Here is a 27,059-nt window from a genome sequence, read left to right on the forward strand (position 1 = left end):
TTATAAATCAGAAAATTTATTTCAAAAAAGATTAATTTTTAGCGAAGAATTCCATTTAGTTATATCAGCAATGTATTTTCGTATTATTAAAATCTGGTTTTGTAATTAAGTTCGTTCTTGAAGCGTTTTGTTTTAATCAGATGTTGCCATCGTGTACCTTCTGGATAAGACCATCGCACAATGCATTTGTCCTTAAGCTGAGTCGAAAATCCTGGACGATTAGGCAATAGGTAAGCAGCGTTTCTAATAAATACAGGATCTTTAAAGTATCCGTGCTGATGACTAGTGTATTCTATCTTAGTATCCGTGAGTGCACTTAAGCAAATAAAATTCCATATTTGAAGATGTTGGTTCATCTCGCCTAAGCCAACTCCACCAGCATGCCCCCACACCGGTACTATAAATAATAAAAGAGAAATTCGCATTGAAATGAATTTCGCTAAGCAAAATATCACTCTGAATGATGGAAATCTAAGAAATATAATTATCGTCAATCGCAAACTTACTTGAATGTTTTTTTGCCATAAAGTATACAGCTAGAGCTTCATTAACTCCACCGAGTCTGCCTACGTTAATGTTCCAAAAATCAATTCCACCATATTTTAAGAATTGTTTGAATAAGACGCGATTCGCGCACGTTTCGCCGCAACTAACTCGTACTGGATATTTAAACATTTTTAGTTCTTTTTGTATATCAACGTGTCCACGAACATCATCGGGAGATGTTGGTTCTTCTATGCAATAGGGATGTAATTGATTGAAACCTTTCACAGAAAATATTGCTTCGGGCGTGTCCCAAAATTGATTCGCGTCCACTATCAATGTCTTGTCTTTACGCTTGCTTATCACGTTTCGTATCAGGTTACACTTCTTCCAGCTCATGGAGATGGTAGGACCCACATATGTCTTATACTCATTAAACTCGAGTTTCTTGAATTTTTTGCAAGCACTTCTAATTTGTTGGTTGTTGAAAGACCATCCGATATCGGCCGTGTATGCCGAATATCCTTTACTTTCTAATATCTTCTGCCTTTCCTCTTTACTTGACTGTTCTTTCTTGAGCATTTCTATCGCCTCCTCCTCAGTCACCACATCTCTACTGTAATAAAAAAGATATGTGAGAAATTTCAACTATTAAATATAACAATTTAATATATGAAATATTAATATTCGAATGTCTTTTAATTAATGCAATGGTTTTCAAATGTGTAGCACAAACAACGCCATATAACAGATTTTAGTTTACATGTATTTAAAATCCACAGTGGAAACGAGCTGTTCGGGTGTCATGTCCGTAAGCAGCTTCCAGACGGGTTTATCTTCGATATGTGCCCATAGGTCCCACAAGGCATTCACGATAGCTGCTGTAGCTAAATGTACCACACCGCACTCCACCCCTAGCTAAAATATACGTATAAATCATACCTTGATCATATTATACATTAATTAATATAATTGATAGATTTGTTTTATTATACATTACCCATCGAAGTTCCACGTCGTTTGTTAACTCTCTCCAAAATGATGCAAAATTTGAATAGATTTCTGTGGTCGTTCGTTTCTTTATGAATTTGGACATAAGCTCGCAAGTTTGTACCACTATAAAAATTTATTATCAATAATGGGGAAACGACAGAGAGAGAAATATATATATATATATATATATAGAGAGAGAGAGAGAGAGAGAGAGAAGTTAGTATTGTTACACGTACCAAATTCATTTCCTCTTCCTAAAGTGGCTGCAATGCCGTATCCTTTATATTTCGTGTTAGTATGGATTATTACATACGTACAGGCATGGTTGGTATACGTATGCTGTGAAGAGTCGATTATGTTAAATACAAACCTCACAATAATTCGAAAATAAAAAGAAGACACAAATATTTTATTAAGAAAATTAATATATTGTAATGCCTACCATTGAATCATTTCCAGTATTCCACATATTTGTTGGAAATCTTATATCGTACACTTTCATGTTGACAATTTCTGTGTCTATCATTTTTCTGTACCGCTCACAGCAACGATATTCGCAAACTGATGGTAATAACGATGTTTCTGACTAAATAATGTCCTCTAGAATAATGACCTTCTCTTTCAAAATATGTACACATAAATAGATTTTCTATATGATGTAAAACGAATATTTACCTATAAGAAATCAAGTTAAACATTAGTTAACAATTACATTAAAATCAATCTCTTATAAAAATTATTCAAATTTATAAAACACTCTTGTTTTGAATTTTTTGAGTATTATTATTTTTAAAATAATACAAAATAATTTATAAGGCTCATGTGAATAAATCAATAAAGGAATAAATAATAATCGCCATTACGAGCCGACATAAGATGGAAGTATGTAACTTCGAATTTAATATAATAAAATTCAATAGTATATATTATTGTTCATGCAAGAAAATTTTTATGACCGACATTTTTTGTTCATTTTCTAAAAAAAAGTTATTTAGGTCATAAACATTTTTTTTTTTTATTTATTTTTTTTTTATTTAAAATATGTATGTTTTTCGAAACATTATTAGTTACATTCTAAGAAAATCTAAATTACTAGAGTACCATGTCTAAATTATACATTATGTATAATACGATGTGCGTGCAATGTGTATCTTCTGAAATGCTGTTTAATAATAACGTGGATCATTTACGACAGTAGCACATTTCTCCTGATAAATCATTGTAAAACATTGGAAAAAATTTGTTTATTTTATTACATTTCTACTTTGTATTCGCGTTAACGTTTTTAAGCTTTGATATTAAATATCTTTCTTTTATGTAGCAAAATCTGTTGCAATGATACAGCTACTTGAAATTTTCACTGTTCCTTGCGAGACACACGTCAGTTCACGAGGGTTAATCAAATCTTCGAAAAGTCGTTAGTTATTAGGAATATATCAGAGCAAGAAGTTGAAGAGCTGTACAACGGGTATAGATGTTGTTCATTTTCTCCTATTTCTTTCAAGATATTTAGTAACAGACGATAATCTAGAATTGAGAAATAGGAATAATGAGCTTATATGCGCGTCTTTCTAGACCTTCGACAAATCGTCAAGTTATACGAAGAACATGTTAAGCGAGAAGGTGTCGGAATAATCAGGAATAATCCCTCCTACACATCCGCCGGATATAAACAATAAGTGCCATATGTACCAATTCGTTAGTGGGGTTGTCATGGAAATCAGGTGCGCTACCGCGCTCCGATTGGACGGTGCGGGTCTGGTGGGGAATCGGAATGAATCGGAAGCACGTGTGCGTAGCCAGATTATTCTGACAACCTCTTTGCTGAACATGTTTCCCACATGAATTTGCGATTTTTCGAGGGTCTAGAAAGACACGTGCATGTATTTTTCAATCTTTAGTTATCGTCTATCGGTAAATGCTTCCTGAGAGAGACAGGAGACAGGACCGAGTCAAGCAGTACGTCTTCGTAACCTCCTGTCCGAATATGTGCTTCTGATAACTTCAACGATTTTTCAACTCCGAACTGAACTGCTCTGCGACCGCTCGTAAAATACACGGAGTGCTAGGCTCAGTGGTTTTACGTATGCGTACACAGTGTACACTCACGTATGTATGTATGTATGTATGTACATACAATCTAGAGTTTAGATGCTAGAGTATTTTAAAAGCGATCAAGGTACACTTGAATCATTTGGGCTTCCAAGATAAGCGGTCATTAGATATCATCGAATTAAACATCGAAATTAATTAATTTTCAAATGACCCAAACACTGCAGCTGGCAAATTGTATCTTCTGTAAAATTATTAGGAACGAGGAACCTGGTGAAAAAGTTTTCGAGGTACTGGGATAACCTCCAAATTGTTTGAATTTGACACATATACATGTAAATGCATCTAATATAAAAATGTGCGAGTGTATATAACAGATGTTTTTCATTGCTAGGATGAGGATGTCACATGTATTAAAGATATTAATCCAGTGTCTACACATCATTATTTGATAATACCGAATAAACATATACGCAATGCAAAAACACTTCAACCTGAAGATTCTGAACTTTGTAAGTATTATAGACTTATCTTTCTTAACATATTTAAGTCAATTTTTTAATAATTATATAAATCAGCAATATTGATTTGTTACATCATTGATTACCATCTATTTATCAAATATTTGTATTTGTATATATATAATATGTGGACATATATATTCAAAAATTTGTATGACAATTCCTCTATCTCTTAAGTCTACGATACTATTTTTCCTGCAGGGTAGCTTGCATGCTACTAACATTCTTCCTGGCTGCTATGTTGGAAATCTGCTGGCTATGCTACTGACTGATCTACTAGATTTTTTTCCTATTATAAGTCAGGTTATTTTTCTTGCATGATTTTGCTGACTCATTATGAAAGTCAATCTTAGATTGCAATCTTAGATGCAATCTTAGATCATGTGATCATATTCTCTTCACAATAATTAAAAGTAATGCAATTATACTTTTACGATAATATACCATAGTAGCTACTTTATGACTGGTGTTCATTGTCGATTCTTGTATTTAAGATTGTCTTAAATATAGTTTCAATCCTTTGAGTGCATTGTTTGGGTTTTTCAAGGAATAATCAAAATTTTAATAGTCAATATTTCTCTCTACTTTTTGTCATATAAAAAGAACGTTTTTACGTTTATAATACAAAGTAGAGATGTAAAACAACAAACATTTTTTTTTTCGATTTTTCACAACTTGTTTAACAAGTAAAAGAAATTTGATCCATGGCAGACGACGTTAGTGGAAAATAACGAAGAATTAAGATGTTATCAGTCAATTAAAGGGCTGTGCCTTAATACATTACTTAAGATAGTCTTAAAATAAGAATTAACAGATTATGAATACCATCCTATGTTTATTTATTTGGATAAGTATCTTTTGTGAAATAAATTTCAGTTACTAAGCTAGCATGAAAACTCACACTATCTAAAGCCAAACAATACAGCCAATACCTAGCACTGCCAGCATCACTGCCAACATGACAATAAGCAGGCAATTTTAATTGATAATCTTAAAGAAAAAAAGCATCGTGTGCTACAGGCTTTATTCCTATTTTAATATTATGTGTATTTCCAATCTGACAATTAATTATTGTTCTTTCTGTTATCCTTTGATTACATCTGAATTTCAGTCGACAAGATTGTTGCTACAGTAAATATTATCTCTGAAAAGATGAATCTTGATCCTGCGTCTACACGAACAGGATTTCATTGGCCGCCATTTAATACCGTTCATCATTTACATTTACACGTTATTTCACCAGTAGAGAAAATGAGTGGTATAAGAAAGCTGATGTTTCCAAATCCCAATAACTATTGGTTTGTGAGCGTAAGTATAGAAATTATACATCTTATTAGATAAATACTGTGCAAGATAAATTTTTATTATACGTATTGCTATTCTTTTTTTTGCAGACAGATTATGTGAAATCTCGTTTAGAAAATAGTAAAAAATAGAGCATTATAATTTTACTTTGTTACTTGCCTTTTTGGTACAAATTAGGGATTAAAATTTTAAGCAATTGATCATGGAGCATTTGGTATGGATAAAAATATTTATTATATGTATATAGAATATATATATATATGCCAAAAATTATGTATTTATTGAGAACTAAGAAGAGAAATTATATTACAGTTTCGTATTTTACATTAAATCGTATATGTAGCTTATATATGTGTATCTAATATATTGTATACATATTTTATTGTTGCATTTAATTGTTTGATCTTAATATATGCTTATATATTTTATTGTATTTAAAAATGTGCATAAACAATGTTATATAGACTTTTATAAAAAAAAATTATAGATATATGTAAATTTTTCAAAAACATTTAATCACATTTCTCCTCAGTTTCTTCTTTTTCTTCTTCAGCAATCTTATTTTGCCAATAATTACCTGTTGGATAAGTATAATTTATGATGCTCTCTTTCTTAAGTTTAGTCGAGTATCCAGGACTCATGGGTGGCATGTAATGTGCTTTTTTAATTTGAACAGGATCCTCAAAGTGTTCATGTTGTTGATCCACAAATTCAATTATACGATTTTCAGTGGTCTGACTTAAACAAATGTAGTCCCACATTTGAAGGTGCTGAACCATCTCGCACAAACCTATTCCACCAGCATGCGGGCAAACTGGTGCTGTAAATAAAAATTTTCACCTTACACTCTGTTTTCCTCTAACAGTAAAAAAATTATAGATTCGTTAAGAATCATCTTTGAAATATTGAAGAAATAAAGATAAAATCTAAAACTAATCTACTTTCTAATCTTAATCAAGTCTAAAGAATTAATTAATTATTAATTATAGATTTACTATTAGTTATGTGTGCCATTAAATAAACAGCCAGGATCTCGTTAATCCCACCAATCCTCGCCGAATCAACCTGACAACAACTGATCGCATGATATCTCAGAAACTGTTTGAACATAACGCGATTTGCGCACATCTCGCCAGTAGCCACTCCAATACCATACGGTTTTAATCCGTTCAGTATCTCGTGGTGTCCAATGACATCATCAGGAGATGTCGGTTCCTCTATCCAAACGGGTTTAAATTTTGCTAGCTTCTTCATCCACTCGATCGCTTCGTTCACGTCCCACACCTGGTTCGCGTCCATCATCAATTTGTTTCCGTAGCCGATCACTTTGCGTATCACTTCGCACCTTCTAATGTCATCCTCCAGATTCTTGCCTACTTTAATCTTAAATGCTGTATAACCAGAATTGAGAAACTTTTTGCAAAGATCCTCAAGCTGCTGGTCGCTATAGCCCAGCCATCCGACCTGAGTGGTATACGCGGGATATCCATTCTTTAGCAATTTCTTTTCTTGCTGCTCCCTATTTTTCATTCTTTCCTCGAGTATTATTCTCGCGTTATGCTCTTCTATTATGTCTTTCCTGTATAGAAATATGTACACAGAATATATTATAAGGGTGAATGTAACTCCAGTTTAGTAACTTTAGTTTACAAAAAGTTTCGGCTTACACATATCTGAAATCTATAAGAGATACGAGCTGCTTGGGTGTCATGTCCGAAAGAAGTTTCCAGACAGGTTTGTTTTCGATACGGGCCCACAAATCCCACAGTGCGTTTATGATAGCCGCTGTAGCTAAATGTATCACGCCTTTTTCCGGTCCAATCTAAAAAATATCCTAATTATATAATAATCTTCATATTTTAACACATCGAACGCGCTGACCAATTTATATAAGTGTACCGCATAAGTCGAGACTTGAAACTATCCAATGTTTGGAAATTATTTTTTTTTATGCAATTTGAGAATCCCCCTTGATTAATTATTTTAGTATATTGCTGGAAATCACGGAAATCTGTGGCACACAGTGTGTGTCGCCGGCGCTCAATGTGTTAATTACTGTATTTTTATTATACATTACCCATCTCAATTGCGAATCGCTCGTTAAACGTCTCCAAAATTTCGCAAAATCATTGTAAATCCATTCTAATTTTCGAAGCCTTATAATCGAGGCTAGAGACTTACATGCTTGCACAACTGTCGAAATTATTATTTAAATAAAAGCGTATGTATTTAAAATTATTAATATATACAATCAATATATACTGTAATACCGATTTCAGTTCCTCTTCCCAAGGTAAACGTAAGACCATATCCTTCGTGCCCGCTATTTGTTGTAATCGTTACATACACGCAAGAATAATCAGGATCGGTATGCTGTTGTTATAAATAAAGACTGATAGTATTTAATATAATCTTCACAATGAATAAAGATTAAAAATCAGTAATAGTTAATTTAATGTGCAATCTAAAATATTGCATCATTCTAATAATAATAAGTAAATGATTATTAATATATTGTTTATTATTATTAATTTTGCTATCTATTATTAATGAAGATTAATAATTTATTTATTAATTATTTATGTAACGGTTATTTTTACTATATGTAAGTAATGCTTAACATATTAATATGGATATATTTCCGAATACTCCGATTTATCAGAATAATGCTAACATCAAACATGTCATGCAAATTGTTTAATAATGAATATACCATTGCGTCGCTTCCATCTCGATTTAACGATGTCGGAAATCTTATATCCTTTACATTAACAGCGATGATTTTGGCGTTTATCATTTTTCTAAATGTACTTCTAAAACGCGCGACAATGTAACACAACACGAGAGTGACTGAACAATATTCGAAATGTTACGTCTAAATATAAACATATCGCTTGGCTCTTATCATTTTACGTAAATATTTGTGTCGTAAGTCAATATCGTGTCATGTGATATTACATATCAACAATATCTAAAGACAAATTAAAAAAGTTACTTTCGTGGAAAGATCTAGCTTACCTATATTTTGTTGCAGATGCTGCAGCTAATTAATTGAACTTATAATATTAACGTGTAATATAATTCTTTTGAAGGTTCCATGAATATTTTCATCAAAATGCGAGAGAGAGAGAGAGAAAAAGAGAGATTGGCAGGTTATCTCCATACGTCTTATTGACACATTATTAAATACCAATATTCAGTGAATAGGCATTATAATTATTGGCATTTAAATTTAGACTCCAAGCTGAATACAAGTTATTATGACATCAAAATGACTCCAAATGATCACTAAAAGTTAATTATTATGATTTATGTAATGTCATTTTAACTAAAATATTTTAAACGAGTAGAAAATAAGTTAACGAGTTTATGAGTAACTAAATGTTAGTAAAGAGAGACGTCGAAAAATTAGGAAATTATAAATATCCAGAATATTATATAACTTTTCTTTATCTCTCGTACGTTCTGTAGCCACTTTTACATATATGCAGTATGCGTCGGTTTGATTCTTACGATTGCGATAAGGTCATTACAGTTGCACGTTTGCATTGCTCGAAGGATTTGAGAAGAAATTAAGATATTCTTCATCCGTTTCTATGAAGTGGATTAACGTCGATCTCATTTAGTTAGTTCTTTTATCTTCATTTACTCTTCATCTTTTTTTAATTTATAGAACTATAAAAAGATAAAGAATTAGTTGAACAGAAAAAATTAACAAGTAAACTATATTGAAACGAGCATTAGTATAGCAGTTTTGTTCTGTATTTCGACATTTAAAAAAAATTAAAAAATGGCTTATTTTTTACTAAGTGCAATTACAAATTAATGCAGTCGGTAGAACTAAAACAGTTTACACATGAAATATAATTGAATTATTATCGCAGAACCGAGCTATCCTTTTCGAGAATCGCTATTGTTTGACATCGGCATGCGAACGATGATTGGCTCGAGTCAGCCAACGAGTGTGTCATGCCGCGCCGATACGGAGTGATTGTGGTCATAACATAATATTGAATTTTATTAAATTCTTGTGTCAAATATTTTACATTAAATGTTAAAATTAACTACAATGATTTAGAGAAGAATCATAAAAAAATATAACAAAATAAAAATTTCATTATACGAACGGTCGGACGTAATATAGGGAAGAGTTGCCGAATGCGTACTGATCTCCTAAATCGTACCTCATCAATATTTAGTATTATTATTTAATATAATATTTAATATTATTATATTACTCTTAATATAAGCAATATTTAGTAACAATAATATAAAATACATGAATAATGAGTAATATAGACAAAAATATAATAGACTACGTCTTGTTTTATGAACGTTAGCAGCATTTATAAAAATACATTTAATATTAATTTTTAATCAACTTATGTAGCTGATAACAACGTTATTATCCAATTTTACTGTAAATTTTCGTATTTTTATATAAAAGATTTATATATGTATTGTAGAATATTTTACATTTATTATACACTACTCAACAAAATTAAAGCATCACCTGTTTCACCCTATAAGAATAGACAATTTCGAGATAAAATAACTTTGTCAAAAATCATCGAATCGAGATTTTTAAGAAAGTGTTTTAAGTTTGAAACATTTTTCTCAAGAAACTGATGCTTATTTCAAACAAAATATTAAAGGATTTCCACCCTTTTAGACCCTGTATAATTATATGTAATGGTTTTTTATGAGAGAAAAATACCCATACATATATTAAAACTACCTACTACTTTTTTTTAACACAGTTTTATAACTTTTTTTTCGTATTATATAATTTTCTTTGTGTAACAAAAGGAAAAAGGAAATATAATTATTTTCAACTTTAGACGTAATCTCCTTACAGACTCTCCAGATTCAAAACTCTATGAACTCTAATAATTATTTTCTTTTTCACAATTGCTAAATACAAAGCGTGACTTATATAATAATGATAATAAATGAAATATCAAAGCGTGTCCTAACAATAAGAACAAACATTCTCTGTCGATATTAAATCTTTTACTTCGAAACGATAATTTTGTCATTCTCCTGATTTATAAGCCAGTCGCGATTTTCCTCGACCAATTTCTTCCAATATTCTGCAAAAATGTAAGTCTTTATACTTTATGTAAATTGAATTATATACTTTGATTGTTCGATAAGTCCGTGCAAAGTATAAAATATTAATAGCATTACTTATTGAGATTATTTTTAGTATTCGGCAATTTTTGAAGGATCACACACCAAATTTCAGTGAAATAGATCTTTTATTCTGTATTTGGCATTCATTTGAATTGATCAAGGATCGTGATTCGTGAAAAATGGGTCAGAAATCCAAATTTCGGAATAGAGGAATACTTTGAGAAGGACTTTTGTAGCGTAACTCGAACAATTTTGCGATCATACTACACGAAATTCTTCCTGATCCAATTTTTGCAAACCACGAGTCTTGATCAATTCAAATATTTCAAATGAATCATGCTAAACGCATAGTAATAGATTTATCTCACTGACATTTGGTGTGTGTGACCCTCCAAAAATTATCAAATACTAAAAATAAGCTCGATACATACTGGTGCCATATTTTAGACTTGGCTGAGATTTATTGAACGACCCACATAATAACGTTGATTTGCATTTATTATACACGTTTCAAAATTACAGAAATATTAACAACTTTTTATGTTTCTTAAACGTTTACTTGTAATTTTGTTTTCGACAAATATTACTTATCGAACAATCCTTTATTTATTAAATGCATTCATTACGTTTTACTGCAAACTTACCTGTTAATTCTTTAATTGTACCGTCAGTGCCACCATACTCAACGGGTAAGATGCTAGTTGGAATATCCTTGAAACAGTTCTGCATTGTTTTGTGCGAGTAGACGTGAAATCTGTTTTTTAACTTTTCCGTCATGAAAGATTTTGCAATTTTCACAATAACATCTAAAATTACTGGTACATTGATGATGTTAATTGATCGGACCCTCGTTGGAAAGCAACTCTGCCAGGAATGGATACAATTCATTAATATGTTTGGTCGAAATTGAGCAATATGTCCGAAAGTTGGATTAGACATATCTACAAATATTGTATAACCATACACGGATACAGCGGGATAATACTTCACCGCTACTTCCGTCACTATCGTGGTGACCTAAAAGATCGTCCATTGACAAACAATGCGAATTGAAATTATATATATATAATATTATTTGAACATTGTTTTTATTTTTACCTTAAATAAGTCTGGTATTTTGTGTATTTTCGGATCATGACGTGTGCCTTGTGTAATAAAAACTAACCTTCCTTGATTATCCGGCTTCCGTAGAGGCAAAAAATAACTGAATATAAATAAAGAATGTAAGAATTTTAGGCTCGTGTAATTGTAAGACAATTTAGTTAATATCAAAAGGCTTATTTTAAACAGAGAGAGACCAATTAAAGTTGATTTATATAATAGATATAGATAAAATTTATAGAGATTTCTAAAAAAAGATTTATATAATACATAATAAAATTTCGGTGCACAGTTAAAAAATAATTACAAATATATGTATATATACTATGTACACAATAATATACATAATAATAGTATGTATGATTCACATTGAATTGTTCAAGCAACTAAGCTTTGCGACCATATTATGAGCCTTTAATCATACATTTCTTATTAATTTATATATATTACATTTAAGTTGTCAGATCTCAAATGCTTCGATATATCGATCTAATTTCCGTGCGCGCACGCATAAAAAGATTTACTGTAAAATTTTATAAATTTCAGCACTTCATGAACTCTTACACTTTTATAATCAATAACGATCGTTAAAATCAATAATAGTCGTTACCCCAAATCAAGTATCTCTTGCAATTCCGGTCGAAATGGATCTATATTCATATGCCAGTCTGGTAAGTCGGATCGCTGCTTGAAATAGTTTCGTATTCTGACTTTAGATTTCTCGACATCAAATTTAGCGACTCTCAAAAATCGCAAGATAAGGAAATCATCTGAATATAAAGAAAGATTACTTTCAAATAAAAAAATTACAATTAAAGCAATATTAAATCTATAATTAAGTTTTAATTAAATACTATAAATGCATAGAGCAATGTAATTTTAAGCACAAATTTCTACTACTTCTTTTATCGAAAAAAAAACATGAAATTTCTTTTATTCATATTTTCTAGAAAGCATCAGTAGATGAGAAATAATAAAACTTCTTGTATGTATATAATATTAAAATTCAAATATTTTTTAATGAAACAATTCTTTTGTACTTGATAAAAATACATTTGTAAAATATGCTAAAGACTTTTTTTTATTTTGAAATAGAATAAAAACGGTTAGTTCGATTGTAGCTTGTTTCGTTTTCTGGTTAGACGTGATTCAATTTTTTAATTATATGATTATTGATATTGATTATTGTAGAAACACAAGATATATTTTACAAATCTGTCGATTGAGTGTTTCATTAAAAAATACTTGTACTTTTTATTATAATTTGTATACATTTGACTGTGGTCAAAGTCTTGCTTATAGAAAATGTTTTGAAGCATTTGATGGATCAATCAAAAAAAATCTAGAATTTTACAAATTGACCAATCAAATCTTTGTAGCATCGCATTGACCGTACCTATATTTTTTTTCATTTTTAACATCATGGAAAAAAAAGATTTTCTAAAACAACTTCACTGATTTAGCAAATCTATAGCAGTCCATATATATTATATAGGGACAGCTAGTTTTATATATATATATTAAAGTAACAAAAAGTTATGCAGTTAAATTAAATTAATTCTAACTAATCATATTTGTTCTAAATAGCACAGCAAACATTTGTTATATAGCAAAAATAACTTTCTACAGAAATGAATTTATTATAAAGATTATTCGTAACAAAACATGTTATAACTAAGATATTACTTTTGCTGCTATGATGAAAAAATTTGTTACATTAACAATCTTTAATGTAGCAAAGAATTAATTGCTCTAACAATTCAAGTTAATTAAGGCAACACATTTAGCGCCGTGACTCGTTTCGGCTGTCACAAATGTCACTAACGTATAATATCCCTCCGTCGGTAATGTAAAATTTTCACTTCACTTGAATCTTCGAACTTTAGTACAAATTTTCATATTGTTTTGAACTGTATAAAAATCAGAAAAGTTCTCAACTGCTTACAGACATAATTTTCTTTATCGAACCACCACATTTTCTTAGTTACAAATATTGAATTCGTGTAGTAAACTATATAGCTTTGCTGAATCAGCGATTCTATTTTTGCCCGTGATATAATCCAAAGTGACTGTATTGAATAAGCAAAAGCCGTCTAATATTTTAACGCGCCTGTCAGATGTATCTAATATGGCTGTTTTCACAATTTTACCCATTCGAGCAGGCAAATCATCGTTTTCCTCAATCCAGCGTTTGATTTCCGCGACGGCGCTCTCTCTAATCTCATCGGTCTCGTTCAAATATGTCGCTGCATATTTTTTATCCTCACTAGTTAGAGCTAGCTCGTATCGAGTGTAACATTTTACACTGTCGTCGTAGCTAGACGCGTTCGCCATCGTAACACCGCGTGAAACTACTATACTATCCACTGCTGCAAACAGTGCGACAAAACTCAGTGACCTCTGCGGACTGAGTAGAGATAAATTGTCACATATGCGGATTAGAATATGACAACGAACGCAGTTACATAACATAGAACTTCTAATGCATAAATGTATTAGAATTTTTTAAATCATTTTAATTGATAAATTACTTATCGAAAACTTGCGTCACTGTGCAATCTACTTACATCATCAAATATATGGGTATGCGTCTGAAAAAGAAAACAGTCTTAAATTTAATAGCCTGTTTATTGTCAATACAATATCTTAAGTATTTTACTGTGATCTGCAGACAAATCTATCCGTTTTATACACAAATATCGAATAGAATAGAGCAATTGCCAATTTCTCGTTGTGTCAGCCAATCCATTGTGGGACTGGTGGGATTCCGACAAATTAGAGAGAACCAGAGAGAACGTAGTACGTACTGACATGTCTTTTTTGTCTCTTCGTGCTGGCACTGTTGATTAGCTTTAATAGAGTTTATGTAAATTAAGGAGACAGAACGTGTGATATTTAATAACGGCTGAAGAAAACTAACAATAAGTTAAAGTCAAAACATTTCGTGATCATGCTTATTAATTGACAGATATATTAAAAATTGTTTTATGCCTGTTTCCACCAATGCAGATTAACTTTAATCTCGGTTTAACTATAACTGTTCATCTTTTTCTAATTTTTAGAATTAGAAAAAGATGAAGAGCAAATTGAACCGAGATTAAAGTTAATATGCATTGGTGGAAATGGGCATTATAGAATTAACACTCACCTTGCCCGTTATTTAGCCTAATTATTTTATCATTCCAAATAAAAAAAATACTGGTAGTATGCCAGAAGTATACCAGCAAATTCGATCATAAAGATACAGCATATTTTAATTTATTACTCCCTCACTTTTTTGCTTACTTTCTAATAGCATAATTTGTCAACATAAAATGACGATGATGATGCAACAAAGATCGAGCATTGTATATTATATATCACATCGTGGCAGCAAATATTTATACATTTTAGTATATATGCATGTATTTATGCATGAACATTCTTTTGTCGAGATATACATATATATAACCTTGTATTATTAACTTCGGATAATAACTCAGTGAGAAATGACAATGGAATTGATGTTGAATCGACGTTTATTTGATGATTTCGGCGTCGATTCAATGTCGATTCCATTGTCATTTCTCACAAGGACATTATTGAATAATTTAATAGAAAAGAAAATAAGGACTTAAACAGTGTATTAATTATTATTTTGAGAATTTGAATGACATCAAGTTTAAAATACGATTTTGATTGAGTAAAGCATCGATATTAGAAGTTTCAGAAAATATTAGAAATAAATTAGAATTCGGGATGGTCTTTTTGATAAAAACAATTCTGGACTTTTTATATTTTTCTCTACATTATAATTATACTAGTATTATCATCAAACTTAAAATACAAAATTGTTAATAATAGTAATATTTAAATATATTACGAGTAAGAGGACGTAACAATATAATTAACTATGACAAATGTACACGCACACATCAATACACATACAAAAAGAAAATTTTTACTCATAGAGAAAGAAAGATGATGACGAAATTCTCACTAAGAAAATATTTCTTAATATTTACTGAATTAAATTATAAGTTTAATCTCAATTATTATATTTCTTGATAAATAGCTTCCTGGAAGGATGAAATACTCTTAATTAAAATTTCTTTCTCGATCGATAATAAATTTTCTCTATAATCATTATCATGGTGCTTATAATAAAGCCTCCGCAGAGAATTGCCAAAATTGGAATGACGTTAAACAAATAAACTGGCCTGTAAATCTTGTCTTCCACCAACTGCGGCGAATATGTTTCCCTCAGACGCATTATCATACCATTGTCTAAAAATTTCTGCAAACTGATATATGCGATACTTTTATGACCGAAAAGAAATATTATGAATGTAAAAAGGACGTTTTTCGTGATATACTATAATATATACTTACTAATAATTTATGACGCCTGTATACGGATTATTTTTTGAGAGGATCATTGCTAAATTGTCTATCCTTTCAGTAGTAATGCTCGACAACTTACAGGGTATCTCCTTTTCTACGCTTTTCTTTCGAGCACTCAGCACCATAAAGGCAACATTTTTCTCATTGCATACCTGAACAAACAACAAATATTCAATAAAAAATTGTTCAAGCATGGAACACTGAAGTAATCATATTAATTATAGAAAAAGAAAGTAATTTCATACAAAAAGATAACAAATATTAAAATATATTTTGTTAAAATTGATTCGTCTTAATGTCTCGTGTAAAAATATTGATTATCTTATCGATCGTACTTGCATGAAGCCTTCCTTTAAATTCCTTGGCAATTCCGATTCGTCCTTCAATAATTTCATCAGTTTTACATAGAAAAGTTTAGCCTCGTGCTGCGCCTGAAACTGTCGTGAAAACAGCTTTGTAACGTGTTAATCATTTATCGCTCTATATGTAAATATGTGTGCGCAAGGTGGAAAGAATATATTTACACCATATGTGTGTGTGCGTATGTGTGTTACACGTCTCCCTCGAAACTATTCTACTTTCATCTGAAACATTTTTTCATATCATTAAAAACAAGCGAGTTAGGTGACCTGTTTTAGATACCTCACCCTGTATATTAATGAAACTATGTGGTAGATGATATTAGTGTGACCCGTATATATGATATTGCCAAGTCCGGATTTTGAACAGAGTCTATTATATGATTATTTCTCTCATGCTAGAAAGGAAACAATTAAATTTCAAACGAAAAGTGTTCTGTAAATAAAATGCAAAATGTTTTTAATATAAGATTTAGGTCGACAGGAGTGACCCAGAGACCTATATAGTCGAAGAACTCGAAGATGAATTTTTTATTCCCAAATTACGGCTAAAATACTGGATGGATCGCGTTTTAATTGTGATATTCGTAATCAGGAAAGGCTCCTGAAGGCTCGTACAGAGCTATTTTTTTGTAAAAAAAGGCATAACAAAAATATTTCTGGTCTCCACGGGTCACTCCTGTCGACCCTTAATAAAAAAATGTTAGCAGACTGACCTTAGCTAATCGCTTCCGTTTTGATAACGGCATATGAGATAACGTCAACAGATTTACAGCAGAAACCAAGCAGAATCTAGTAACTCTTTGACAGCGAAAATGAAGCAGAATTTGCGCAACACAATGGGTGCATCTAGAAGCACGACCGCTCAGTAAGTGGTCGTGCTTCTGGATGCACTCAATTTGATCTAACAACAGCTAGATTGACAGTAGAAATTGGGCAGATCCCGTTTTATTGATATTAAAATTAACATAATATTATTACACAGAAAATATTTCTCAAAATGATAATTTTATTACATTTTTTTATTTTGAAGAAAAATTTTAATTAGTACATTTTATAACGAGTGGGGTTTGGTTGCGCAATAGGCAACTACACCACACGAGTTGCACATAGAATTTTTCATCACGAGTGCACTGTACTAGTAATATGCTGTATAATTATAAAGTTGCACGAGCGAAGCGAGTGCGACATATGGGGCGATGCGTGGGACGTAGGAAGTGGGAGGGGCGCTGCCTCCCCGAACCAAAAAAGAATTTAAGAAATATTTCGTAAATAAATATTTAACAATACAAAATTTTTTATTGCTCATTATTTTCAAATATAAATGTGAGATTATTACAATTTGAAAGATTCAAATTTATGTTTTTATATTTAGACATATCAATACGAATAGTTTTAGATGGAGTGGATAAATCTGTGTTTTTATTTTCGATTGCAGTAAATGTTCGTTTTTTATTATGCATTTCTACATGTGCAGTTGAGGTTGTTGGTGCATTGTAAATTTCATTCGCGATAATTTTTCTAACTTCTTCTTTGTTGTCTACAGAATCTTCGACGTAGTTTGCCGTGATTGTCGAGCTCTTCCAATCTTCTTGTCGTTGAATATCAAGAATACTCGCGTCTGAATCTTCTAAAAAAGTAGCTGAAGTTTTTCGAAATGTGTGGCTTGTGTAATTTTCTGGTTCATCCAATTTTAAATAAGTAGCGATAATTTTTGGAAAATTTGCAATGGTGTTAATTCCAATCACATTTCTACTGCACTTTCCGTTTTTAAAATTTAAAAAAAATCTTTTAGAGTCAATATCTCTTGGTCGAAGCACTGCATACTTTTTGTATATCTGATAAAAATGTTCAGTTATAATAAAAGATCGTGTCCCGCGATTTTTAGTTTTTGGGATTTTGACTACGATCATGTCACCTTTGTCAAAAATATTGTCGACGGTTAAATCACATAATTCTTGTTTCCGACAGGCACCTTGAATTCCAAGAATTAAAGCTACCTGAAAATTCAAAATTTATGACTTACGTGTTTTTGCTTCAGAGTATTTGTTAAAAAAAATTATTGTATTTACTTTTATTACCAAATATTCGTCATCGGGAGCTTCTTTAATAAATTGCTGACATTGTTCAGGAGAAAAAATTTTAACGTTTTTTACTTTGTAACCTATTGACATTTTTTTTAGGAATTGAAGAACTTGTGCATAATCGTGAATATTAATATTATATCTTGCTTGAATTATTTTTCGTAACGAGGAATATATCGCCCATAAACTCGTTGGAGCTTGTGTTTCGGATAATTCTGACAAATAAGTTAAAAATACTGTTTCGGATAAACCATTTATTTTTTTTTTATCTCTCCACCGCACAAATCTTGCGTAAACTGCTTCGTATTTCCTTTCTAACTTAGCCACTGAAAATTAATTTTTGAATATATATAGAAAATATACAATATTTTTTTATATATTTGCATTGTTTTTACTTTCTGGTATACTTACTGGTTTATTCTAAACGTTATTATAAGTCAAATAATATTTTAGGTACTGTATTGTTGTTTTGTCGTAGTTGATAACTTTATTATTGTAGAACACTATACTTATACATGAGATGTCCCGAAAGGGCGTTCTGGTCAGCGCGTCTCTCCGTGTTGTTACTTGTACGAGCGCTACCACTGCATTGTGTTAATTCGCTAGTCTCGCTGTAGTGTGGTACTATTTTTCCCACGCAAAATAACGCAAAAGCGTTGCGTTCTAGGGCACATTACGTTAGTTGTTTATTGCGTAGAGCGGGTGCCACCGTTGGCGCACGAGCGAAGCGAGTGCGCTCGCGCCAACTACACCACACGAATTGCACATAGAATTTTTCATCATGAATGCACTGTGGTAGTAATATGCTATATAATTATAAAGTCGCACGAGCGAAACGAGTATGGGCAGTGATGCGATTTCCAAGTTTCCAATCCGCTTGCAGCACTCGATGGTGGCGCCATCGGTCGGCAGCCTGGTGCAACCGTAGCACACCAAGCAAAGCTCGTTGTACGTGTGAGCGCGTCGACCATCGCGCTGACTCTCTAATCGTTCCTCCTTGTTCGCCTTCGACACGCTGAGAGCGAACGAGACAGCGCGATGGTCGACGCGCTCCTGCTTCAAGGTTACACGTACAAATGCAACACGAGCTGCGTTCAGCAGACTCACAGTTGAGTGAGCGCTCGTTACTATTGGTGTATTCTTTTAGATTTAAAATTTGATTGGATGATCTAAAAGAATACACAATAACAGCGAGTGCTCACTCAACTGTTGAGTCTGCTAAACGCAGCTATTGGATGCATCCAGAAGCACGACCGCTCATTGAGCGCTCACTAAGCGCTCAATGAGCTTTTTTATCTGATTGGCATATTCTATTAGGTCTAAAAATATAAACCAAACAGGTACATACAAGAGCTCACTGAGCGCTCATTGAGCGGTCGTGCTTCTGGATGCACCCATTGCTTGTGTGCGCTACCAGGCCGCCAACCGATGGTGCTATCATCGAGTGCTGTGTGGCGTTGCAAGCGTTAGCTGCGGCGCTCAAGTCTGTTCTTTTTCAGGAAACTGGCTTACGTTGGAAATCGCATCCAGGAAGTAAGATATAAGGAGACTCCACTCCGTAAAATAAAAGTGGACCCATTTTAGGTTTCGAGTTTAGTTTCCGATTCTCGACATTCGCAGCGCTCGTGAATTTAGTCGTGTTGCGCATAAATGAGTGCGAATAAGAGAAATGATCATTTGCGTTGCAGGAACAGAATGCGACATCAGTTGAGGTCTCAATCTGCACACCTTCTAATCAAAACAGCTATCAATTTGTCAATATTTTGTTAACATTTTGCTGGGTAGTTTTGTATTACCAAATGTAATAGTTTGACATAATTTTGATCGCTCAAAACGTGTATAAGCCAAAAGTGAAAGTCGGACTCTTCGATCGCTGAGTGAACTTACAGTAATTACACCGTAGTCAGCAGTACCACGTAGCATGGTTAATTTATAAGTACCGTCATCAGCGAATTCTTCTAGCGTTTGAAAAGGCAGAACGCGATTACATACTGTCAGAAAACAAATTAACGCCGCTGAATAGTGGGCCATTATCGACATCGCCGTCAAAAATATCGTGAAGTACGCGACGCGCAGCGATAAATTTTTCGGAAACTCTAGAATATAAAAAGTTTAATTAAAGCTCCAATCAACTTTTTAAAAAGAAAAAATAGAATCAAATATGAAACGCGTAATTCTTAGATAAAATTTAACTTATTATCCTATATATCCTCTTTTAGAAAAAAGAAATCATTATATATTTTAATAATATTTTATAATCAAATGTTTAATTTAAATACTTTGAAAGTTGTTGTAAAATTTATACTAATACCTATAAGCGCCTGCTGACAAAAAATACCCCAAATGCAGATGAAATTCTCAGAGATCAGATCCATGGCGTTTCGTGATTGACCGCGGTATGATTTCATGAAGAATAAGAGTAGTGGTACGGTCGCTATCAGTATGATAATTGTAACCCACGTGCACGAATTGAAAGTCTGTTGTACAAGTTTAAAAAATATAATATTAATATATTGTAATATTAAATATAATATTAATATAATATTAATAAAATGTAATATTATATATTAAATACATTTTCTTTGGCGGGAAAATATAAATACAAAATATTAAAGAACTGCGGTTTTTGATTTTTAAAACAATACTCCACATTTTAAAAAAATCTGACTACGACATATTTTATTCATGGATTAAAAAATTTTTTCATTTTTTTTTAATTCAAATTTTTCGCTAACAAATCTAACAAAATTTTTTTTAGATATAAGATAGCATATTAAAAAGTATGTCAAATTTCTTTCAGACTTTTTAATTCAGATGGTAGGAAAATAAAATTAAAAAATTAGAATTGACGTTTTTGATTATTACTACTATATGGATATGTTTAGGAGGTTGAAATTTGGTGTAAAAGATCTTTTATTGAACCCAATAATGTGCGATATACTCAAAATTGAATTTGGTTTGGGGGTATTTTTCACATGCTTATTCGGCTAGACAAGCCGATTAAAGCTTTTTACCTTCGTAATTATCATTAAGATACACAATGAACTTCCATGTTTATTTGGATTCGACTTATTGATTTGATTTGTATTTGAAAAAAATTAGATTGAATATAATTTGATTTAATTCGGCATAAAACAATTTTGATTTGTACATTTCTAAGTAAAATATAATTTAAATAATGGTCTTGTAACTATAAGTACAAGAATTTTTTAATTATATTTATCTATATTGCTCATTTATCAAATACTTTTATTTAGCATTATTTATATTCAGTAATAAGAAAAAAATTGAGTTACGATTTGTTATAGATGACCGATACATTGTGGGATGCCTTAATAAACAACTCTTATCTTTTATTTTCGTGACGACAATACAAGATACTTAAAATTAAAAACGTTAATCAAACGTATTACCTGAAAATAGCCGATCCATTTGACACCACACATTCCTGGTTCCTTGATATATAAATTGATTCTAGATACAATTAAAGGCAGCGTGAAATCGACATAATCCTTTCGAAGACTCGTCAACGACATGTCGGCGACAGCAAAATCTGCACAACCCGATACCATCTTGCCCATCACTCCAGACCAGATGAGAGTTTGTCGATTCTGTATACCGTGTTCGGTTATTTGCGAGACAATGTTCACGGTGAAATTAAGAGAACTCGTGAGCTCCTCCAACACTTTTCCATACATAGTAGCCACCTGATTCCCATCAATCGTTGAAAATAAACTCTGCATTTGTTTAAAGTCGATCAATTAAATAAAAAAGTTTCGCCATTATTTCTAACGTAAGAATTGTAGAGTTATATAGAGTACATAGATTTTGATAATAATTAGCGATACAAATATTTGACACTTGTACTAAATGTCTTTACTAAATGTTGTATTATTAAAAAGTCCATACACAGATCTTTCTAAGAAATTTATATGTGTATTATCTATAGTATATATATAATTAATTTATATATAAAATATGTCAAGTAATATGTGTACATAATATACAGATTCTTGAAAGATTGATAAAATGAAAACGTTGTCCTTTAACATTATTTAATATAAAAAGAGATATTTAATGTAGGCGTCAAATATTTCTACCAATATCTTATTAATTAATTATAAAAACGTATATATAATTCGTATAAACAATTTTATCTTTAGTAGCAAAGTATATTGACAATAACTTCACTAAACGTTGGTAAATATTAGAAATGTATTAACCATATTACTTTTGCGTTCGCTTCGGGCACTCACGCACTGTAAACTTCACTGTATCTTCCTTTCGCATGTAATGAACGATAAACATAAAATAAAGGTTATACGTCCAAAAGAGAACATGGTTTTAGCGTCAAAGGTTTTATTATAATTTGCATCAAATTTATTTAATATTTATTTTCAGAAAATTAAGAATTAAAAAATTTTACCGATTGCTCTTTTTTACCTCTTAGTATATATATTTACATAAAATTTAAGTATAATTTTCTTATTTTTAGTTAAAAAGTTATTTAATTTTTTCTCTCGAATCTTATGTAAAATCATAAAATGTAATGAGAAATTAATATTAAGAATTAAATTAGCTATTTTTGGATGATTATTCAACTGATATTTTTAGCTAATATCATATAGACAAAACATCTTTCGATATAACGACAAATGCAAGATATCTCTTTCTTTCTCATATATATTTTATATTTCTTTTCTCCTTTACAGAATTAAATAAACGAAACGGTTCTTTGTTATGTCAATTAAACTGTACTACTAAGATATTATATATTGTATAAAAAGGATATTGAATCTTGTTAAGCACCTCAGACGCGACCGCCCGTAGTACAACTCCTTCCATGTCGTTCCTCCGTTCGTAGAGAGATAGATTTGTCAGAGGAACGAATCGTTTATCGTCTCTCCATTCCGCCAAGTCAAAGATTTTGACAATGTCGCCCTTGACGGAATACCATTCTCGCAAGATTGTCTCGTTGTTACACAATACTAACATCTGCGTGTCGAACGTTAGATTAAAGGGATTACCGATGGGTTGACGGCAATAATCATGGGTGCTAATGTCAGGGATGTAGAGAAACAGAATGAACCACACCGGAAAAGACATGGGATAGGTCTTAACGGCATCCACGAATTCCAGGTACGCCTCAAAATTGGGTATAATGACGACGGTAATAGGCCGAGTTATTTGTTGATAATATTTAAGCGTTCTCCATAACTTTTTAAAGTGCACGTCCGTAGTCATTATGTAGCGTCGACTCAGCAAGCGAGTGCTCGTATGTATCAAATGTGTGATTTGCAAATCTGTAGCAAGAATTTTGTAAAATCAGCTCGACAAGCTTGGATATTTAAAAAACTCAAAAGTTCTTAAAATAAAAGATTCTAATTATTTTTATAAACAAAGTTGAAATGCTTTGGTGACTTCGTCTTTTTCTATCTCCACAATTTTATATGGTATAGAAAGAAAGGAAAATAAAAAAATATTTCATTCGAAATCGTGTAAGAATTAAGAATAACTGCACTATACTAATCGCGACTATTAACGTTGCAACGTTTATTAATTAAACATTTGTTCAGTTAAAATAATACTTTAATTAATTATCATGGTAACTGACGCTATTAAAATTTTCTTAATGCTTATAAAAAATAAACACCATATAATGTAAAATTTTAAATGATTTTAGTAGATATAGATATAACAATGTAAAATTACATTACCCATTAGAATACTATTATGGATCGATTCTAAACAAAATCGTAATACTCATAATGTCATAATTTGTCTTTGTTTGTGACTTATATGACTAGATTCTTATTTTATTAGAATAATCTGCGCATTTTATAAGTCTTGGGCATAAATCCCGTCCGCTAAAAATGCACGTCTTTTATATCTCAAATAAGTGGAATATACAAAACATCAAACTGAACGAAGAATGTAAGAGCTAAGCACTTGCATTTTGCTGTATTTCATTTTTTTACTGTCCCTCTATACATTCACATATCACCAAATAACCATTAAGACTTTTACAATTTCTACAATACAATCATTTTATCTGACAATGAGTGATTATATGATGTATGATTTCGAAGCTTACTACATTGACAAATCGATTTAACTGACATTAATTTTATTAATACTATAACAGTATAAAAAACTGAAATCATAACGCATACTACTATAACATAAAGGCATATAACAGAGTAGTTGCGTGCAAATTACCTCATTCCAATTTTTTCTAACTTCTGCAGTGTAAATCCTCGCGCGGCGAACTTATCGGAATTACTCTAAATATCGTACGTTATCTGGGATATTAAGAATGTTTTGTACATATTTTCAATATGATAAAAATTATGAAAAATTATAGATTATTCTAAATTACATTTCAAAATATATGACAAATTTGGTAATGATTTATTATCTGAATCATGAGTTATTTTAATAAGTAACAGTATTACTTTAAATCTGTGCTCTAATATAAATATATGGAAATGTATTATAAAACAAATGACAAAAATCTTAACTTTTTAAAAAAGTACATTATGTATTCAAGATTGTTTGTATAAAGTTACATTGTTATACATGAACTAGTAATTCAGTAAATAAACAAAATATTTATTTGTTTTATATCTGTGTAATTAATCAGTGATTCACAATGAAACTTTGTATAAGTTATTTTGAATATTTAAAGTACTTATATAACATTTAGATTTTTATCATTTTTAACAATTTAGTTTATAACAATAAAAATAATAAATAAGATTAGTAAATAGATAAATAGATTTGGAATAGTCTCAAAGATGATTTTTAACCGATATCTTACAAAATTTAAGTTAGAAATTATTTTTGAGATTTTAAACCAATTTAAACCAATCTTCGTGTAAAAAAAGTAATATCTTTTTTATTTAAGAGACAATTTCCAAATGATTATTAGAGTATCGGTATGCGCGTGTCGCCTGATCCTAGCTACTGTTAATGCATCATTTTTCTTTGTTCTTCACGTACAAGAAAGTGATAAGTAGTAATAATATAATAAGACTGTATATATATTGTGTTTGAAAGATATTTTAATATGAACTGACCCCCATATTCTCCACACATGTCTCCAGGATGGACAAAAATAACAGACGCCACGGAGTAAAACTTTCGAACATTCAATATCAAATCGACGAAGACGTCCGCGTTGAGAATAATACCTGCCGAAGTTCCGAGAAGAATGAAAAGTAGCGAACAGAGTGATAATCTCATTTTGTTGCCGTTGAAGTATCGGTTGAGTGTTTATCACGCGATAGAAAGACTATAACTAAACGACTAAAATTTCCACCAAGCGCAGAACAAATGTGTCTTCCTGTCAAGTAACGCGGGGAGTAAACGGCATGGGGACGTAGTTGCATATAAAATGCTTTAAGTGATATACAGATTTGTATCAAGGAAAAAACAATTGTTGAAGTATCATAAAATTTAGCTAGATACAGATCTGAGACTAACGTTGTTGAACTATTAAAATAATTAAGACACACTCAAGTTTGTTGTTAAAATGGTCATAATTCTTAGCAGCATGTATTGTTCAGGCTTAAATTCTCACATAATTAGAATATTATATTTTGATAATATTGTACAACAAAATTATTTTCAGATTTATATGTACTTAAATTTTTAGATATTTCAATAAAATCATTTTTTCTGTGAATGATTCCGCAAAATGTGGAACTAGTTGCGACCGATAAGTCCAGCTTGATAGCTCTTAATTGCCCTTATTTTCTTGTGAGGATATTTATATTGAATAATTATTGCAAAAAGAGGGGAATTTGGATACACACCGTTAATTAAACGTGATGTCGTAGCTATACCTATTAATGTTTTACAAATAAAAAGTCTTTTCATTAAACATATTAAAAGTAGTTTAAACAATAATAACATACCTACTTGAAGATATTGAATGTATATAACACCGCGAGATGATATGAATTGATTGATGTTAGTTTAGTACTATTAGAAAATTACGATTGGAAACAATCGGCAGATCGCATCTTAAACATGCGTTGTCAAAGTGAACATTCTACAGACAGCGCATAATATATATAAAAAATATTTATCAAAATATAAAAAAGAGAAATATTTCTGGGCAATCGCTAATGTGATTATACTTTACGCAAGCCGGCGAATTGCGGCAGATTCAGATTGTGGGATCTCAGCTATGCTCAATCGATAGCAACCACTCGGATTAGGCCAACTTTACACGCGTTCGTCTTCTTTTGACATTTTTTTTTATATCTTTGACTATCAAACATTGGGGATGGACTACCAAATGTCAGTAGGCGACCACCAAATGAATGTTTACGATAAAGTTATAATGAAAAAAACATTCGGAGGTCTATAAGAAGCACTCAATTTTGATTAACATGGTTATGACCACTACTACTAACAAAGTTTTTTGTATTTTGTATATCACTACTTTATTCGGCGATTACTGACTTGAACTACGGTTATCGACTTGAATAAAACACGGGAAAAATTTCAAAGTTTGACACCAGCGGCGTTGTCAACAATGGAATCCAAGTGGTTGCTGCTATTGGATAATCCAAAAGAATACACCAATAGCAGCGAGCGTTCACGGATCCGCAATCATTCGCATTTGAATCCAT

General features: G+C 31.3%; 5 protein-coding genes across 5 annotated transcripts; 1 reads left to right on the forward strand and 4 right to left on the reverse strand.

Moving 5' to 3' along the window:
- Nucleotides 1-86: 86 nt before the first annotated feature.
- On the reverse strand, nt 87-2,019 carry LOC108773308 (mitochondrial enolase superfamily member 1). Its single transcript, XM_018539068.1, has 6 exons — nt 1,919-2,019; nt 1,713-1,815; nt 1,484-1,599; nt 1,247-1,401; nt 507-1,099; nt 87-397 (listed from the first exon to the last, which is right to left on the reverse strand). Exons 1-6 carry the CDS (start codon nt 2,000-2,002, stop codon nt 87-89), a joined length of 1,362 nt encoding a protein of 453 aa, XP_018394570.1. The 5' UTR covers nt 2,003-2,019.
- A 1,289-nt stretch (nt 2,020-3,308) lies between these two features.
- Nucleotides 3,309-5,557, forward strand: LOC108773376 (histidine triad nucleotide-binding protein 3). The gene is made up of 4 exons (XM_018539154.1): nt 3,309-3,818; nt 3,923-4,040; nt 5,161-5,357; nt 5,444-5,557. Exons 1-4 carry the CDS (start codon nt 3,738-3,740, stop codon nt 5,483-5,485), a joined length of 438 nt encoding a protein of 145 aa, XP_018394656.1. The 5' UTR covers nt 3,309-3,737; the 3' UTR covers nt 5,486-5,557.
- A 288-nt stretch (nt 5,558-5,845) lies between these two features.
- On the reverse strand, nt 5,846-8,205 carry LOC108773356 (mitochondrial enolase superfamily member 1). Its single transcript, XM_018539131.1, has 6 exons — nt 8,068-8,205; nt 7,625-7,727; nt 7,432-7,547; nt 7,022-7,176; nt 6,350-6,933; nt 5,846-6,174 (listed from the first exon to the last, which is right to left on the reverse strand). The coding sequence occupies exons 1-6, from the start codon at nt 8,149-8,151 to the stop codon at nt 5,867-5,869; spliced, it is 1,350 nt and encodes a 449-aa protein (XP_018394633.1). The 5' UTR covers nt 8,152-8,205; the 3' UTR covers nt 5,846-5,866.
- A 2,124-nt stretch (nt 8,206-10,329) lies between these two features.
- Nucleotides 10,330-13,925, reverse strand: LOC108773309 (alpha-tocopherol transfer protein). Its single transcript, XM_018539070.1, has 5 exons — nt 13,742-13,925; nt 12,202-12,361; nt 11,589-11,694; nt 11,135-11,507; nt 10,330-10,447 (listed from the first exon to the last, which is right to left on the reverse strand). Exons 1-5 carry the CDS (start codon nt 13,923-13,925, stop codon nt 10,368-10,370), a joined length of 903 nt encoding a protein of 300 aa, XP_018394572.1. The 3' UTR covers nt 10,330-10,367.
- A 1,679-nt stretch (nt 13,926-15,604) lies between these two features.
- On the reverse strand, nt 15,605-23,661 carry LOC108773310 (uncharacterized). The gene is made up of 9 exons (XM_018539071.1): nt 23,227-23,661; nt 21,831-22,154; nt 20,729-20,894; nt 20,214-20,513; nt 17,803-17,963; nt 17,050-17,247; nt 16,310-16,411; nt 15,963-16,126; nt 15,605-15,874 (listed from the first exon to the last, which is right to left on the reverse strand). The coding sequence occupies exons 1-9, from the start codon at nt 23,659-23,661 to the stop codon at nt 15,673-15,675; spliced, it is 2,052 nt and encodes a 683-aa protein (XP_018394573.1). The 3' UTR covers nt 15,605-15,672.
- Between the last annotated feature and the right edge of the window lie 3,398 nt (nt 23,662-27,059).

The sequence above is a fragment of the Cyphomyrmex costatus genome, unplaced genomic scaffold (genome assembly GCF_001594065.2).
Source record: "Cyphomyrmex costatus isolate MS0001 unplaced genomic scaffold, Ccosl1.0 scaffold205, whole genome shotgun sequence".
NCBI classification, from domain to species: Eukaryota; Metazoa; Arthropoda; class Insecta; order Hymenoptera; family Formicidae; genus Cyphomyrmex; species Cyphomyrmex costatus.